Source organism: Bubalus bubalis, chromosome 12, assembly GCF_019923935.1.
Source record: "Bubalus bubalis isolate 160015118507 breed Murrah chromosome 12, NDDB_SH_1, whole genome shotgun sequence".
Classification (NCBI taxonomy): Eukaryota; Metazoa; Chordata; class Mammalia; order Artiodactyla; family Bovidae; genus Bubalus; species Bubalus bubalis.
In genome coordinates, this window is record NC_059168.1 from 99,679,047 (window position 1) to 99,694,941 (window position 15,895).

At 40.3% G+C, this 15,895-nt stretch overlaps 1 protein-coding gene across 15 annotated transcripts in view; it reads right to left on the reverse strand.

The window, feature by feature from the left end:
- Positions 1-15,895, reverse strand: part of FNBP1 (formin binding protein 1) — a 135,715-nt gene that overhangs the window by 14,969 nt on the left and 104,851 nt on the right. For 5 of the 15 annotated variants that reach the window (XM_044926443.2, XM_025261841.3, XM_044926447.2 and 2 more), the window contains 5 exons: positions 15,217-15,363; positions 13,022-13,219; positions 11,885-12,067; positions 6,081-6,095; positions 2,404-2,513 (listed from right to left, as the gene is read on the reverse strand). In XM_044926443.2, the coding sequence (XP_044782378.1) occupies positions 2,404-2,513; positions 6,081-6,095; positions 11,885-12,067; positions 13,022-13,219; positions 15,217-15,363 (653 nt within the window). The remainder of the gene's footprint in view (positions 1-2,403; positions 2,514-6,080; positions 6,096-11,884; positions 12,068-13,021; positions 13,220-15,216; positions 15,364-15,895) is intronic. The other 10 variants (XM_025261845.3, XM_044926445.2, XM_044926444.2 and 7 more) reach the window with 6 other exon arrangements.

Below are 15,895 nucleotides of genomic sequence, written 5' to 3' on the forward strand. Positions count from 1 at the left end.
GGTACCCTGGGACACTTCACGCGGGCATATTAACTCCCTTTTCATGGTGAGGAAACCCAACTACCAAGAGCTTAAGAACCTTGCCCAAGGTTTGCAAACGAAACAGGTGGAACCAGATTGGCACTGGGGTGTCTAGCGTGCTTGGTATTTTAAATCTTCCACCCTAATTTGTGCTTTTGATTTGTCCTGCCTGTTTTATATATATTTTTTTCTCTCCCATCTTGCCTTTTTGGATTATTTTAAACAAAAACAAACCAAAAATCCAACCTTTTCCAGATCATGTCACCTCTGCTCAAAGCCTTTCATTTTCTGTTTGTCCTGCATAAAACATAAGTTGCACAACAGAGGTTTTTGATGTTTTGTTCATTCTTTATCCTCAAGGCCTAGAATATTCCCTTACACACAGTAAATGCTCAATAGACAGAGGTGAAGTGAAAGGTGAAGGTGATTTGCCTTATTACTAGTGAGTGATGCTCTGGGGGTTCAAAGGTCGTACCATGGTCACAACCCAAGTGACAGAAACTTTTCTCCATGAAATCAAACAATTAGGGAGGGTCTGTCAATCACTTATAAAATGGCATTTCAGATATCTGAGTCATAACTTGCTACTCCAGGCAAACTATATCTGCTTACTTAGTAAACAGCATGAGGTTTATAATGGATTTATAAACCTTTTATATCTGGTCCCAGATGTTATAAAAAGTACAAAGACAAAATTTTTATTTCACGAAGTATATTTTTAATTCAAATCTAGAACAAAGTTCATTATATGTGTTCTTCTTTTTAACATACTGAAACAATGTTTATAAAGTGATAAATTTTTCAGGAGTTGCTCTCCCAGGGATTAAAAATATATATATAAAAACCACTTTTTATCTGCATGTATTTAAACTGGCTGCCTTGCCAACTTTTTTTATTTTTTGAATAACTAAATTATAACCTCAGCTTCAATATCACTGGGCTTCCCTGGCAGCTCAGCTGGTAAAGAATCTGCCTGCAGTGCAGGAGACTCTGCTTCAATTCCTGGGTCAGGAAGATCCGCTGGAGAAGAGATAGGCTACACACTCCAGTATTCTTGGGCTTCCCTGGTGGCTCAGCTGGTAAAGAATCTGCCTGCAATGTGGGAGACCTGGGTTAGATCCCTGGGTTGGGATGATCCCCTGGAGAAGGGAATGGCTACCCACTCCAGTATTCTGGCCTGGAGAATTCCATGGGCTGCACAGTCCATGGGGTCACAAAGAGTTGAACACGACTGAGTGACTGTCACTCACTCCCTCGATGTCACTGAATCTATGTAGGGCTACCATGTGGCCGACTTCATGCCACACAACATGTGGGCTCTCAGTTCCCTAACCAGGGATTGAACCCACGGCCCCTGTACTGGAAGCGTGGCGTCTTAGCCACTGGACTACCAGGGAGGTCCCTCAGGTTATCCTTTAAGTCCAAATCTCCATTATTCAATGACTCACTTAAGTCCCTCAGTGAGAATATAGAAAGAGAAGGACAATAAAGCAGATTTTCTTTTTAAATTACGTGTAGTCGATTAACAATGTTGTGTCCATTTCAGGTATACAGCAAAGTGATTCAGTTATACATACATGTCTAACTTTTTTTTTTCAGACTCTTTTTCCTTATTGGTTATTACAAAATACTGAGTTGCTGTTGCTCAGTTGCTAAGTCGTATCCGACTCCTTGCAACCTCAGGGTCTGTAGAATGCCAGCAACAGCAGAAACAAAAATGTGTATTTTAAGTGCTAATGCAAAGGTAAATGAGAAATGCGTTTTAAACCTGTGCAGAATGTTTATTTTCTCCATAAAAATCATAACTATTAAACCAAATGAATTGCCTATAATGGAAGGTGATTTAAGAATAAGCTGGTTTGCTCAGACATCATACAGCCAACAGAATGTTTTGTTGTACTTGTGAAATTCTCTTATCTCACCTGATTTTATATTCCATGGTGACAACATGGTAAACGTAGTGCTACTAAAGTAAGTGAACACATCCAAAAAAAAAAAAAGGAGAGAGATAACCATAGTGCATTTTGTTCCCCAAACTTAGAATAATGCCTATTTGTTAAAAGAATCCTCCCCGTCTTTATTTATTTTTATAATAATTTTTATTATTTTGGCCATGATGTGTGGCATGTGGGAATATGTGATCTTAGTTTCCCCACCAGGGGTTGAACCTGTGCCCCCTACACTGGAAGCACAGAGTCTTAGCCACTGGACCACCAGCAAAGTGCCCAGGAATCCTCTCTGTCTTGAATAAAGGAATCCAGTAGACTAGCTATGACCAAACACGTGGCTAAAACAACCACCTAAATTAAAATCTAATTTAGAGCCTCTCATCTTTCCAAACTGAACTCGAATTTCTTAATAAGTCGTTTCGATCCACTCTACCTTTGATCCATTTCCTTTTGGATTTCTTTATTTAATTCATCGACTTTCTGCTGGAGCTTTTTCCTTCTCTGTTCAGGTGGGAGGTTGCTGAAATCTTCTGGTGTTGCGCCCTGCAGATACAAACAGAAATTAGCCAGAAAGCCTCCTTGAAAAAAAGACACCGAGAGAAGCCTGCAGGGAGATTCCCCAGACACCAGCGATGCAGATGTCTGCGTTGTTTTCATGAAATAAATTAAGCTCTTTCCCACGACACCCAGCTGAGATGCAAAAATCTGTGCATGCAAACTGCAAAGGCCCCGCAAACCGTTTTCCATGCTGGCCCCGCAGCCTCCGACAAGGAAGGGACCCCTGAGACAGGAAGATATACTTCTGACCCCAGTGAGAATCAGTGAGGAACAAGTCTGGAGACAGTCTGCACTTCGCTGTCAGTGTCGATGGCAACACCGAAGCTTCAGGCTTATGTTTTCTTCCAGTAAAAAAGCTGGTAAGTGCCCCCATCAACTGTTTCATGTCGATGGCACTGTTCCCCACCCCTCCCCCACCCCGGCTGAGTATTCCTTCCCGTCTCTGCATACAGCCTGAGGCCAAAAGTTTCCATCCCTGTGAAGTGGCAGATGGGACATCTAGTTCCTCCAGGAATGTGGGTGAAAAGGACATTAAGGGAAAAAACCCTCCCCCAGCTCCCATCCACTCTCCTCGCCTCTGTTTCCTCTAAAAGTCCCGTCACTTCTTTTTTGTCACCTTTAGGACCATCTCAGAGAATTCGCAGAGAATCACCCCCGCCCCCACTCCCCCAGTTTCAAAACCAACTTTTCCATAATGTCTGAAATCAACCTCAGCTGTTTCTAACTCATTGGAAGAAGTACAGTTTGTTTTTTTGCTGCACTCCACGGCATGTGGGATCTTAGTGCCCTGACCAGGGATCGCACCCACGCCCCCTGCATTGGAAGGCAGAGTCTTAACCACTGGACCGCCAGGGAAGTCTTGGAAGAAGTATACTTTGATATCTTGATTCCCTTTCAAAAACAACTGCTCTCTTTCCTCTGTGCATGTGTTATAAGTAGAAAATATCAACTGTGAGTTGCCAGACTTTTACCCACGCTTACGCATCATTTCCTTAAATGAGGCTATTTTCATAAAGAAAGAAATTTGCTCAATAGCCAGGGATAAGCCAGGGAATTTGAAAAGAGATTTTGCTTTAGAATCCCTTTAAAAAAAAAAAAAAAGCAAGACAGACTTGCTTGGGAGTGGATGGAAAAGAAGGGACCTGGATAATGTAATTGCAAAATCAGCTTGAGTTTGCCAAGCAGCTTACACAGGGGCTTGTGACTGAAGTTCCTAGGCTGCTTATTAGAAAATGCCAGGCTTCTGGGTTGGAAGTTTGTGATTCAGCAAATAGTTCACCACTGAGGCCACCAAAGACCTTTCAGCTAATATTCTCAAAGACTGTGTGTGTGCACGCGTGCGCATAATGCACGTGTTTGAGTGGGATGAGATCTGAGTGAAAGCAAAATAGAAGTGATTATTCCCTAATGCCAACCCAAGAAAGCTCAACTTGCTTCTAAAACTAAGATGAAGCCAACTAATCTTCAATATAATAATAAAGCAGGCTTGTTTTTCCTTTTCCATATAATAACTGAAACCTCAATTGCTTTCCAATTTTCTCCACTCAGTCACCGAGCCCAAAAGCTCAATAGTTTGTTCTCATGCTGAATTGACTTAAATCAGCATGTTTTCTGGAACTGGAGATTTTATTTTCATTTTTGTTTTAATGCTAGAATGTGACAAAACAGTGGAAGACGCACCGCTTCCAAAGGCAGGAAACCTAGTAAGTGGTCAACGTTCATTCATTCAGATGCTCTGAGCCTCACTATGTGCTGTGAGACCCAAAGACCTTTCTACAATGATGGAAGTGTTTTCATGTGTCCGCACCATCCGACTTGGTAGCCGCACATGGCTGCTGAGCCCTTGAAATGTGCCCAGTGCAATTATGGAACTAAATTTAAAAATTTTAGTTACATGGGAGATTCAGATCAACAGTTCCCCTAGATCCAAAGACACTCAGGTCTCTGGACAGTACCTTCAAAAATTCACTTTGTCCTATTCACCTTTTGAAGCTTGAATTCTTTCAAACGATACTCTAACCTATGATTTATTTTGCCCCGAAGGAATTTTTATTTCTGCCTTCGAGTTGGAGTACATTTTCTGAACTCTTTGGAGGGGCCTCAAAGAGACTGGCCCTACCAGGGTTTGGAAGAGAGGCCGCAGGCACATATGTATATTTTCAATGGCTGTGACTCGAAGGAGATCTTGTTTTACCTGCGACTGGAATCACTTGCTCGTTTGACATGAGCTGCTCCTTGAGATTTATAATTTTTACACCCACCCTGTCTTTGTGTAACTTCTTTATTGGCTTCAAAGTGAGGGTATCAAGCAACAATATCTCAAACAGAAAGACTGTCTGATAATATTATCTTTTGCCGCCAGCACCTCAGCAAAAGAACAAATAAAGGGCAAAAAAGAAGCCCTGGCATCTGACAGATTCCCAGTTAATTGACCCACTTTCTCCCAAATTCATACTGATGTTCATTTAAACATCTAGATCTTTCCTTCTTGTAGACACCTTAATGGAGAACTCTTCTCAGGATTTTATTTTACCCTCTAAGAAATGTTTCATTTAATAAAAAATTCTTTCTCTTTAGGGCTGGATCAGTTGTCAAATACCGGGTCAGGTTGAGAAAATTATGTATATACTTTTATATATATACTCCAGCACATGTAAAAGTAGATACATACAAAGATAACCATAAAATACTGTCCTACATTCTCAACAACAGTGCATAAAATGCTGATGTTATTCCTGGTTGGACTGTCAAGTTCGTCACTGTCCGTGACTTCAGGATATTCTCAGCTGTGGTGTTTGAGATTACTGTATAACTTACACATATCTGAAGAACAGTATGGGTTATGTGGTTAAGGGTTTCTTTTAATAGATTTAATGATTAGTTTGACTATTTACTAGGGCTATGAAATTAAAAGTAGAAACAACACCGAACACTAAAGAAATCATTTTAGAAAGGCTTAGGAGGCTCTTTTCATTGTCCGTAAAATCGTCTTTGATTTCTTGAATCAGCTACACACAAGGCACCAATGTATTTATGGAGCAACTTACAAGTTTCATGACCTTCAATTCTCGAAGGTGCCTTAGACCTGAGTCTGAGCCCAGCATCATTCCTGCATGCCTCCCTCAGGTCCCCAGTGATTGTCATCTGCTTCTGTGGCTCCTGGAGAGGAGCAACTTCCAGCTATTAAATTTGCTTTCATTTAGAATGATTGTCGATACATAAACTTCCTCATATTTAGTATTTATATTTATGTTCATATTTAAATAAAGCTTATCAACATCTGTCATCCTCTTAAGACTCCAGTGGTAAAGAAAACCAAATCATGAGTTAAGCGTTAATTTTCTTAATGGGTAAGAGTACGATCACCTCTGTTAAGACTCTGGACCTTCGTATTCCAGAGGTCTAATAAGGAAACACCAACAAAGCCACACACAAGGGAAACACACATCGACAGTTAACTGCGAAGATAGGTCGCACGTGGCACAGCACCCACAGAACGTACACCGAAAGGCCTGATTAGACTCAGGACATGCATGGAGTAATTGTGCTTACCAGCTTGAGAGAAAGCTTCGTGTAAAAATCGAAGGGGTAACAGGGAAAAAAAGAGAGAGAGAGAGAGAAACAACAACACATGAGAAGAAGAGGAACTTGGTCCGTTCCACTGAATTAACATAACACATACATTCAACCTGGCGCTTTGAGAACATGACTTGTAGCGGATCTGTGCCGAAATTCCCAAGAGGGGCCAATCTACCCAAACCTTTCTTTAGCGGCCATGTTGCCAGAGCAAAGTATAAAGATAGGAAAGGAGAGCTTCCGCTTACTGTTCTGGATTGGTCATGTCAGCCTGAGTATAAATTGGTAAGAGTTTGCAGTTGGTGACATATCTTGATTATAAAAGATGGAAATGATCACAGAAACTTTTGTTCACCAAATTTTCCATGGAAAGTTTCCCACAGACTAACAGAGTTGGGAAAGCAATGAATTCCACAACTATCAGTAATATTTTTATCTCAAGGGGCTCTAATACATCTGAACACTGGCATTTCCTAAAAGTACTAAGGCAAAGTCTCAAATTGGTAAATGGGAACCAAGGACTGGAAGATGCTCTGAAACCCGACCTGCAGGAACCAGGAAGCCTCTCAGCACCAGGTTGGAGATGGATGCTCTCTCCTACCTGTGTACTGCAGGCACTTCCTGCTATACAGAAGGTGTCTTCTGGGGCTTTCTATGGAACTGGGGGCCCCACCCACAGAGGTTCCATAGCACCTGGGGAGTTAACAGAAGTTGCTGCTCTTGCAAGTGACCTTTAGGAAACAGCCAACTGTCTTAACTACTGAGGGGTACTTACTCCCCGCTGTGGATTTCCTGTTAATTGCCAGGACACAGCAGTTTGCAATTCTGCTAGGCCTGGAGGTTGGCAAAACTATACCTGGATCCAAAACCAGATTAAAAGGCATCTCAAAATTAGGAAAAGAAACACTGGTTCTTCAGTGATAGGTGAGAGGTGCTTTTTGGCAATAAAGCAGTATTTTGAGAGTTTGGTACATATTTACTCAGCTGTTGTAATCCTAAAAGTTCAGGCAATTGGTAGGAGGATCCAAAAATACATTGGAGATAGAGTGGCAGAGAAAGTGCCTCTTGAATTTATTTACTTACTTAGATATTTATTTATTTGGCTGCACCCAGACTTAGTTGGGGCACATGGGATCGCTAGTTTCGGCAAGTAAACTTTTAGTTGCCCCATGTGGGACCTAGTTCCCAGACCAGGGATCAAACCTCCGCCCCCTGAATCAGGAATGCAGAGTCTTAGCCACTGGACCACCAGGAAGTCCAAGGGCCCTTTGGTTTTAAATTGGGAGGGAACAGGGTGTTAAAAATTCCTTAACTAGATTTAAAAAATCTTACTAGTTAGATTAACTCAAAGTTGATACTTCATTGTGAATAGACATTAGGCTTTTAAAGAAATTTTCCCTCTGGGGGAAAAATACTTTTAAGGAAAGGCATAGCAAGACAAAGTTTTGGGAAGAAAAGGTGCAGACTGTCATATTTGTGATCGCTGTCCAGGTAGGCAATCTATATAATGCCTTGAGCCCCTCCTGTAAATTTTAGCACAGATCTGTTTATCACAATTCGAGTTTTTTACAGACAACGCTTTTGGTGCACAGCAGAAAACCTTGCAAATATCTTTCTTGCAAAGCAGATGACCGTATATAAACGTTTCCTCACACATTACCTTGTAAATGTTGCTAATTTGAACTCGGCACTCTACCTGCTGTCTATTTGGCTACTTCCATGGCTTAAGGTAATATATATATATATATATTTAAAATTTTATTTATTTTTAAAGTAATATATTTTTTTCTTAGGCATTCCCAAAACAGAATTCTAACATCAAGACTAATAGCACAGGACTATTACCACTTCATAATAAAAATAAGTCATTAGGATTGAGAACAGATCCCGATAGAAATAGGCAATACTGCATTCTCAAATCCAATTCTCTGAAGTGGACAGGTGATGGATAATCTACAAGAAGTGCCATCAGTATAATCTTTTTAACGACTGTAAACTGGTTTTCCATCTTAAGTTGCAAGCCAGCCAGTTAGATCCTTTTAAATTAGAAACTGAATCACCTGCCAAGAGAATACTTTGAAAGGCTGCATTAAGTGCGCTGCGCGACACCTGAAGTACTAAAAAGCTGTCAGTTTCAGGCAACGATTATGGAGCCTGGGGAGCCACGAGTGTCAATAACACATGAGGGCACACAGAGCTGGCGGGTCCATGTGTTATTGGGCCGTCACAGGTACTAACCTCAAGTACAGAGAAAGGGGACAGTGAACACGAATATGTAAGTGTCTGTGGTCTAAGGTCCACGGAAGGCCATTTCACTGCTCTGTGACCTTGCTCAGGCTTCGCTGATTTTTTTTTTTTTTTTTTTGGTTGTCCTTTATGGACCCATCTGTTTCAGATGTGCATGTGGGTTAGGGAGCCACACACGGCCATCTGCGAGAGTGCCATTCTCCCATGACCAGTGGCGTTTTAGGGGTGAGATTCTGCCGTAAAATCATACTCAGTGACACCAGCTCAGACAGCAGTCCCAATCCACGCAAAGGGGAGAAACACAAGCTCGGCTCGCTGACGTTTTTAGGAAGCTTGTTATTGGAAAGTTCGGCCCCTTTTTCCATGCAACTTTCCGGGATGAAGAAGCCTGTGGTTGGGTGGGTACAAGGAGGCTTCTCCCGCCGTCTGGGTCAGAGCACCGGGGTCCCCAGTCTTGGCGCTGTCACAGGGGTTAGTGCCTGTGCCGTGACCGCACGACCTGGCCGTCACAGGTAAACTTACAACATAGTCCCTAGCTTCAAAAGCATACGTGGGTTTCCCTATCGTCCTCTTCATGAGTTCTTTGTGAAAACAGAGAGCCTGAGTCTGCCAATAATCAGCAAGAGAACAAAGTAAATCAAATGAAATTAACCAGAAGATTGTAACATCTGACAAACAATTGGTAGGGATTTTCAAAATCTTTTGATCAATGTTGATGGTATTTTTGCATACAATGAACTCTAACGTGTGGGGAGGGGGGAGATAGGTCCATATTTTAGATTTAGAAGGCCCTTACTCAGATCAGGAAATCTTAAGACAGTAAAGTCACACTTTGTAGATTGCAAATTGAGAACACATAATCTTGCTTCATTTTTCTTTAACTTACATAAAGATGAAATAGTGGTTAATAATGGTGGCATGCCAATCTTTAAAGATGTTCAATGAGACATTTTCTTACAAATGCGAATGATTTACAACAAAAAATATTTTATCCTACTTATTCAGAAACAAAATCAGTTATGTGACAAAATATTTGCATTGCATTTACACATTCTGATAATCAGAAACAAATGATTAAAATCTAGATCAGAAAGCTGCACAGCACCATAAAAGACACATTAAAGTCACAGATTTGTTATTCTCCTAGAAGCCTTTCCCTGTCTTTGGCGCAATAATCTTAAAAAGTGGAATAAATGAAATACTAGTGAGGACTGTATCATTTTAGTTAGGGATCCTGTAAACCACGTACCTTCTGTTTTGAAATTACTTTAAAATCAAATTTATTTCCCCAAACTTCAGATTTTTTTTAAACTTCCTTATCTTACTTCTATGATGCATTTCCTTTTCTTTTTTCGCACTGCTATTTCCTGAAGAAAAGCACATCAAATCTGACCCTAAAAACAGATCAACTAAAAATGAGAGAAGTAAAAATATGTTTATACTTATTTACTGATGCTTCATGTGTGTGTGTGTGTTTATTCTCAAAAACACACTCACCGTTTGGGAAGTTTCTTTTAAAGATAGAGGTTTGCTGAGCACAGATTTGAGGTGTAAGAAATAAAATTTATTTTGCTAACTATGTTTTTTTTTTTTAAAGAGAAGGGCGTTCCTTTAATTTATCAAAATAACCCATTTCTCACTTCACTGTTTTTGTTTTCAAGTGTTTATTTTTTTCCTAGCCATCTTTTCTTATGCTTATTGATTACTGACATTCTTGGTCTCTTCCTAAACATTTAGAGAACACATGAAACATGCTTCAGAAACCATTTGCCACCAAGATTGTGATGTTGACAGAAGAATGGAATAGATACATATACAAACAGTGAAAAACCATGAATATTCGACATTTTTCATTATGAGATTACAAAAGACAATGCGGACATATTTTTATAAATATAATAAATGAGTGCTCTGTAAAGGTTTTGGAAGCAGCAGAGGTGGGGTAACTGTTTTACAGTTAACGTAAAACTTCCTAGTTGATAGTCTAGTATAGCGACCTATAGTCATCTGTTGGAGATTCTTCCATGAACAAGGAGCAGAGATGGATGGAGAATTAATTCTAAAAGCCAGCATAATGGAGATCTAATTATAGAGTTCAACATGAGCCATCATCCACTGCTGAAGCTATATTCTGCCTTCTAACAAAGGCGCTTTTGAAATCTTTAGGAAATTAAATTTGAATTCTTATCCTGATATGCTGGGTAACCTTAAAACAGGATAATTCCACCAACTATACTCTTCGAAGAAAACTCAGATTTCATTACCAAAGCAATCAGCATATAAAAAAATGAGGGTTTTGCCCCTTATTTTAAAAGGTAACAATGTAGCTATTTTTTAAAAACATCTTTTATACACAGAGGAAACGAAAAGAAAAAATTTGTTACAAGGAACATATCTCCACTGCAACCATATTGTAACTCTCACAGAACAGAATAAAAGAAAACCTTACCACATATAGGTTTAATGTTTGTTTACCCATTATTCATTATAAAGAGTGTGTTGGGATGGCTTAGACTGACCATTTAGGTTTATTCAGATGGCTACAAATGAATGACCTTGTTCCAATTTTTTTCTGAGAAACCACAACTGGTATCTGCTTTGGACTGCTGATCAATTCCATAAAACCCTGTGACTTAAGCATACGCGATCTTAATTAGGATGGCAAAACTGAGTCAGTCAGAATAAAACAGGTTCTTCTTGAGTGTGAACACATAGAGTCTCAGATCATAAACAGGTTCTCTGGCTTTAAATCCTGGCTATATATCTTCCTAGCTTCATCTCTGCAGGTACCAGTTTGCTTATCAGTAAAATAAAGAAATCTTAGTACCTAGGTTCATAGGGTGGTTGACAGAATTAAATAAGCACGTAGAACCAAGTCTGGCAAAGGACAAGCATACGATAAATGTCAGCTGCTGTTATTTCAGCCTTTCAAGATACATACTGCACTAGCCCTTATGCAGTCAGATCTGTTATCAGATATTTGATCAACATCTTGTAAATTCACTGAAAACAGCTAAAGAAACCCCTGTAACCCATACCATTTCCCTGCAGACCTGGAGGCATAGCTCAGAGAGAAGTACCCTCTTTATACACTGTTTCAGTAATTATTAAGCAAATATTTTCTGACTATGCAGTGATTTTCACCTCTTCAAATGTTGCTAGCTTTAGAAACCGAATTTACGTTTCCTTTTTTTAGTTAGATCAAGGTAAAATATTAATGACTTAGATATTTCAGAAAGGAAATGAAGCAAGGTCCCACCAAAATGGATTACAGACAAAAAAGAACTCTGGCTGGCTGGCTTCCCCTCTCTCTCCTTCCATCCATCCTGCTTCCTTCCTTTTTCTTTTCTTTTTTTTTTTTTTTTGCTCTCTCTGTGGCTCTTCTTCTTTCCGGCTATAATGAATCATAGGTTCTTATTGTTTTATGTTATGGGAAAACACAATGGAGTCATTCACAAACAAAATTAAGTTATGCGGAACAAAACATGCAACCAAAGCGCACCAGAGAGACAGGACTTGAGAGGAGAACTTACCCCACGCTTTAGACTCCTGAAGCAGTGGATTTTGGGTTTGGAGGTCATGAACTCGTTGAAGCGATGGGAGAGGGGTTCCTTTTGCTGCTTGGGAGACTGGGGGCCGTTGGGAACAGCAGAGGGTGAGGCAGAGGCAGGGGGAGGTGGGGGAGGCTGATGGGGGGATGTTAAAAGGGACATAAGCTACGTGTAAGAGATGGAGCGGTGACAGAGTAAAAAATCAGAAACAAGAAGATAAGACACAAAACAAAAATAAGCATCAAATAATATTTGAAATCCAAAGCAAGTCAAACACAAACAATTAAAAATTTAGGCCATGGTCCAAAGGAAAACATGGAAGGACATGTTAAATGGAGAATATGGTGAAAGTGGGAGTTTTAGTAAGTAAAGCAACAGAAGAAGAGCAAGAAATATCTGACAAGAAGCTCATGCAGACTTTGACATGCAAACTACCGTTCTAACTAGGTACCCTAAACCAGTCTAAGCCAGAAGGGTAAATACTTCTAAGCCACCTAGACTAACACAGCTGGATGGGAGAAAATGAAAGTCCTTAAATGCTAAGGTTGTGAAAACAGCAAGACAGTCTTAAAATGAAATATTAAATTATTCTAAGGTTAAAGCGGTTTGTGTTGCCTTGATCACCCACTTTATGCCCAGGTTAATGCTGTCATGCACCTACGTATCACACTCTAGAAAGAAAATAAAAAATGTTCATGGATACATATGTTAACATGAGCTCAAAACCAAGTTATTAATCCACGGAAACCATTTCGATTAGAGATGCTGATACATGGTTATAGAAATGTGGCACAACGTCCCTTCTCTCAGCCCAGGGAACCAGCAATCTAGGAGACTTAGGAGTGAAAGGCGTGATGCGAAACGGCCAGAGGTCAGTAGTCTGTTAGTGTGGGTGACACGGTGCAGGTGATAAATGCATCTGAAATAAGACAAACGGCCATGGCCAAGGTACCACCACCAAAGAGAGATATTGCCTTAAAACAAAACAGCACACTAGCCTTCTGTTTGCATTCTGAAACTACGAGCTTAAAAATCTTCGTTCCTTTAAAGACTAAAAGACAGAGTGAACATCTCCACACCTTGTAACACTCATATCACACTGGGTCCAGTCATCAGTACCTTATTTTTTTTGATGAACGGCCATAACTTTCCTTTGGATTTGCCACCAAATTTGAGCTCTGATTTGCCTTCTCCTCTGGAATTTGAAAGGCTGTTATCTGACACAGTGCGTTTCATAGGCTGAGTGTAATCCTCAAATTCAATGTCTCCTGGAGGCTCGAACCCAGACTTATAAGCTTCTACGACCAGCTGTGAATCCTGCAATGATACCCATCACACACAAATGTGTTCCAATCCGTGTAAATACTTCCCACACACTGAACTATGATGCCCTCACACAGATGACATTCTAAGGAAGTTATATTATCAGAGTTTTTTCTAGTAATATTTTTATCATTTGAAAGAATAACTTGTAAAGCTATACATGTAGTTGAGATTTCAAGATAATTTTAATAACTACTTTTCTACATTTAGAGAAACGAATATTAAGAACAACTTTGCCAAAAAGCAGAAAAATTGGGTCATTTATTATGCAATTCTCTTGAAAAATTGTTGTTGCTTAGTTGCTAAGTTATGTCCGACTCTTTGCAACTCCATGGACTGTAGCCCTCCAGGCTCCTCTGTCCATGGGATTTTCTAGGCAAGAATACTGGAGTGGGTTGCCATTTCCTTCTCCAAGGGATCTTCCTGATGCAGGGGTCGAACCCGCATTTCCTGCTTGGCAGGCGGATTCTTTACCACTGAGCCACCTAGGAAGCCCTTCCCTTGAAAAATGCAATAATATATAAACTGATTCTCATCAGAAGGTCTTAAAGCAATTTGGCATACACAAAGTCAAGGCAAAAAAAGATCCTCCCTCCGATTTCTTTGGTTCACTGTGGTTCAAAAATTTATCGACTATTTTCCTTTATATATATATTTGTTCAAAGTCTCTCCTCCACTAGAATGTAAGCTCCCTTCTGTTTTTCCTCCACTGCATCCCTAGCACCTGGATGATGCCTGATGATAATGATAGAATAATTGTTAGCTGAATAAATGAGGGAACTGACTGCCTACTCTGTGGTGTCCCCCTGCTAGGAACTTTGAGTTCAGAGTCTTTTCGGGGTCAGGTGATGAAGACCAATGCGTAAGGAAATGACAACCATCGTGTCCAACATAGATAGATGTACAGTTAAAGTATTACAAAAGCACCTGTGACTTGTAATAAAATTCTAACTCAATGATATCTGATTAAAAAAGAAAAATCTATTAGAGAAGACAATTTGGAAAGATCTCAACTTTCTACCATGAGCCCACATTTTAATTTGTCGTAGCTATTTTAGCTAACATGGAATTTGTAGGTGTGCCATAGACGTCAGTTGTCTTTTAAGAGCCAATCATCCTTCCTTCTGAGTAATAAGAACCCTGATTTTAAGCTGAGCACACGGCCACCCAGCAAAAAGGCTTCACTCTCCAGCCTTCTGTACAGCAGAAAGTGGCCCCAGGACTAAGTTTTGACTTCTGAGATCTCTGAGATGTAGGCAGAAGTACAGTAAACAATTTTAGAAAGCTTCTTTAAATAGATAGTGTGGACTCTTCTCTATATAATGCTTTATGGAATTTGGATGTGATGGCTGGAGCTACAGAAGCCATGTTGAGTTTGAAAGTCATATCATCAAAAGTTGTGAACTAGGAGAAGCCTGAATTCCTGAGGACTTGCAGATCATTTGCCCACACCACGGCTGGATGCTCTGCCTGGCAGACATCTTCACGTGGAAGGAAAAACAAACTGTCTTAAGACACTATTGTCATTGTTATATGAACCTGAACCTACACTCTCAGGCCTCTCTGATGGCTCCGTGGTAAAGAATCTACCTGCTAAGCAGGAGACGTGGGTTCAGTCCCTGGGTCGGGACGATCCCCTGGAGAAGGGAATGGCAACCCACTCCAGTATTCTTGCCTGAAAAATCTCATGGATAGAGGAACCTGGTGGGCTACAGTCCTTGGGGATGCAAAAGAGTCAAACATGACTTAGTGACTAAACAGTGACAACAAAACATACTAACATCCACAGTCCCAAACGCACCAAGGACTACACTAAATCCAAAACACGGGGGGCTGAATTTAAAACCTCTGAAAAGGTATTGCCATTGTTGAAAAGTACCTGTGACCACGGAAAGCAACTACTCTCAGATGATTGAATATGGTCACTGTGGGAAGGGACAGGGAAATAATGGAACCACAGTTATACATTAAGTCCAAACTATAGTACTTACATTTTTCGGATCAATTGACTCGGCTGCCTTTACGATTCCATCCAAGCATTTCCCAATGATGGGAATCACCTGCCGGTCCAGCTCTGCGTATGTCTTCACTGATTCTCCAATTCTCACTATCCTCCTCTCCTCCATCTCTTGTATTTTCTGCAACGTTCGAGTTTGCATAAAATTAGTTGGGTTTCCTATTATTTAAGGAAGTTGTTTTTTGCAGCATTGTTACCTCTAAAAAATTCTCTAGGAGGGAAATAGGCCTACAAAAAGGTTCTAGTCAGGGACTTCCCTGGCGGTCCAGTAGTTAAAGCTCTGCCCTTCCACTACTGTGGGCACGAGTTTGATCCCTGGTCAGGGAACTAAGATTCCTTCATGACACTCGAGGTGGCCAAAAACAAATAAAAAAGGGTTAGAGTTAAAGCAACCATAAATTTGTTGTGCTTCTACTTTAGCCAGCTGGACACATACTTGACTAATTGTGAGGCTGTCTAAATGTACACTTTACACAATTCCATTCCAATTTCAGTAAGAACCTGAAATGCAGGTAGTTTTACTATTAATACCATTTGGTTCAGTTCAGTTCAGTTAATGGATTTCAAATATTTCCTCCATCTTTGAGCCACTGTTTCATCCTTTACCAAAAGCATGGCATCCAGGTTAACTGCCTTGACCCAACACAGGCTGA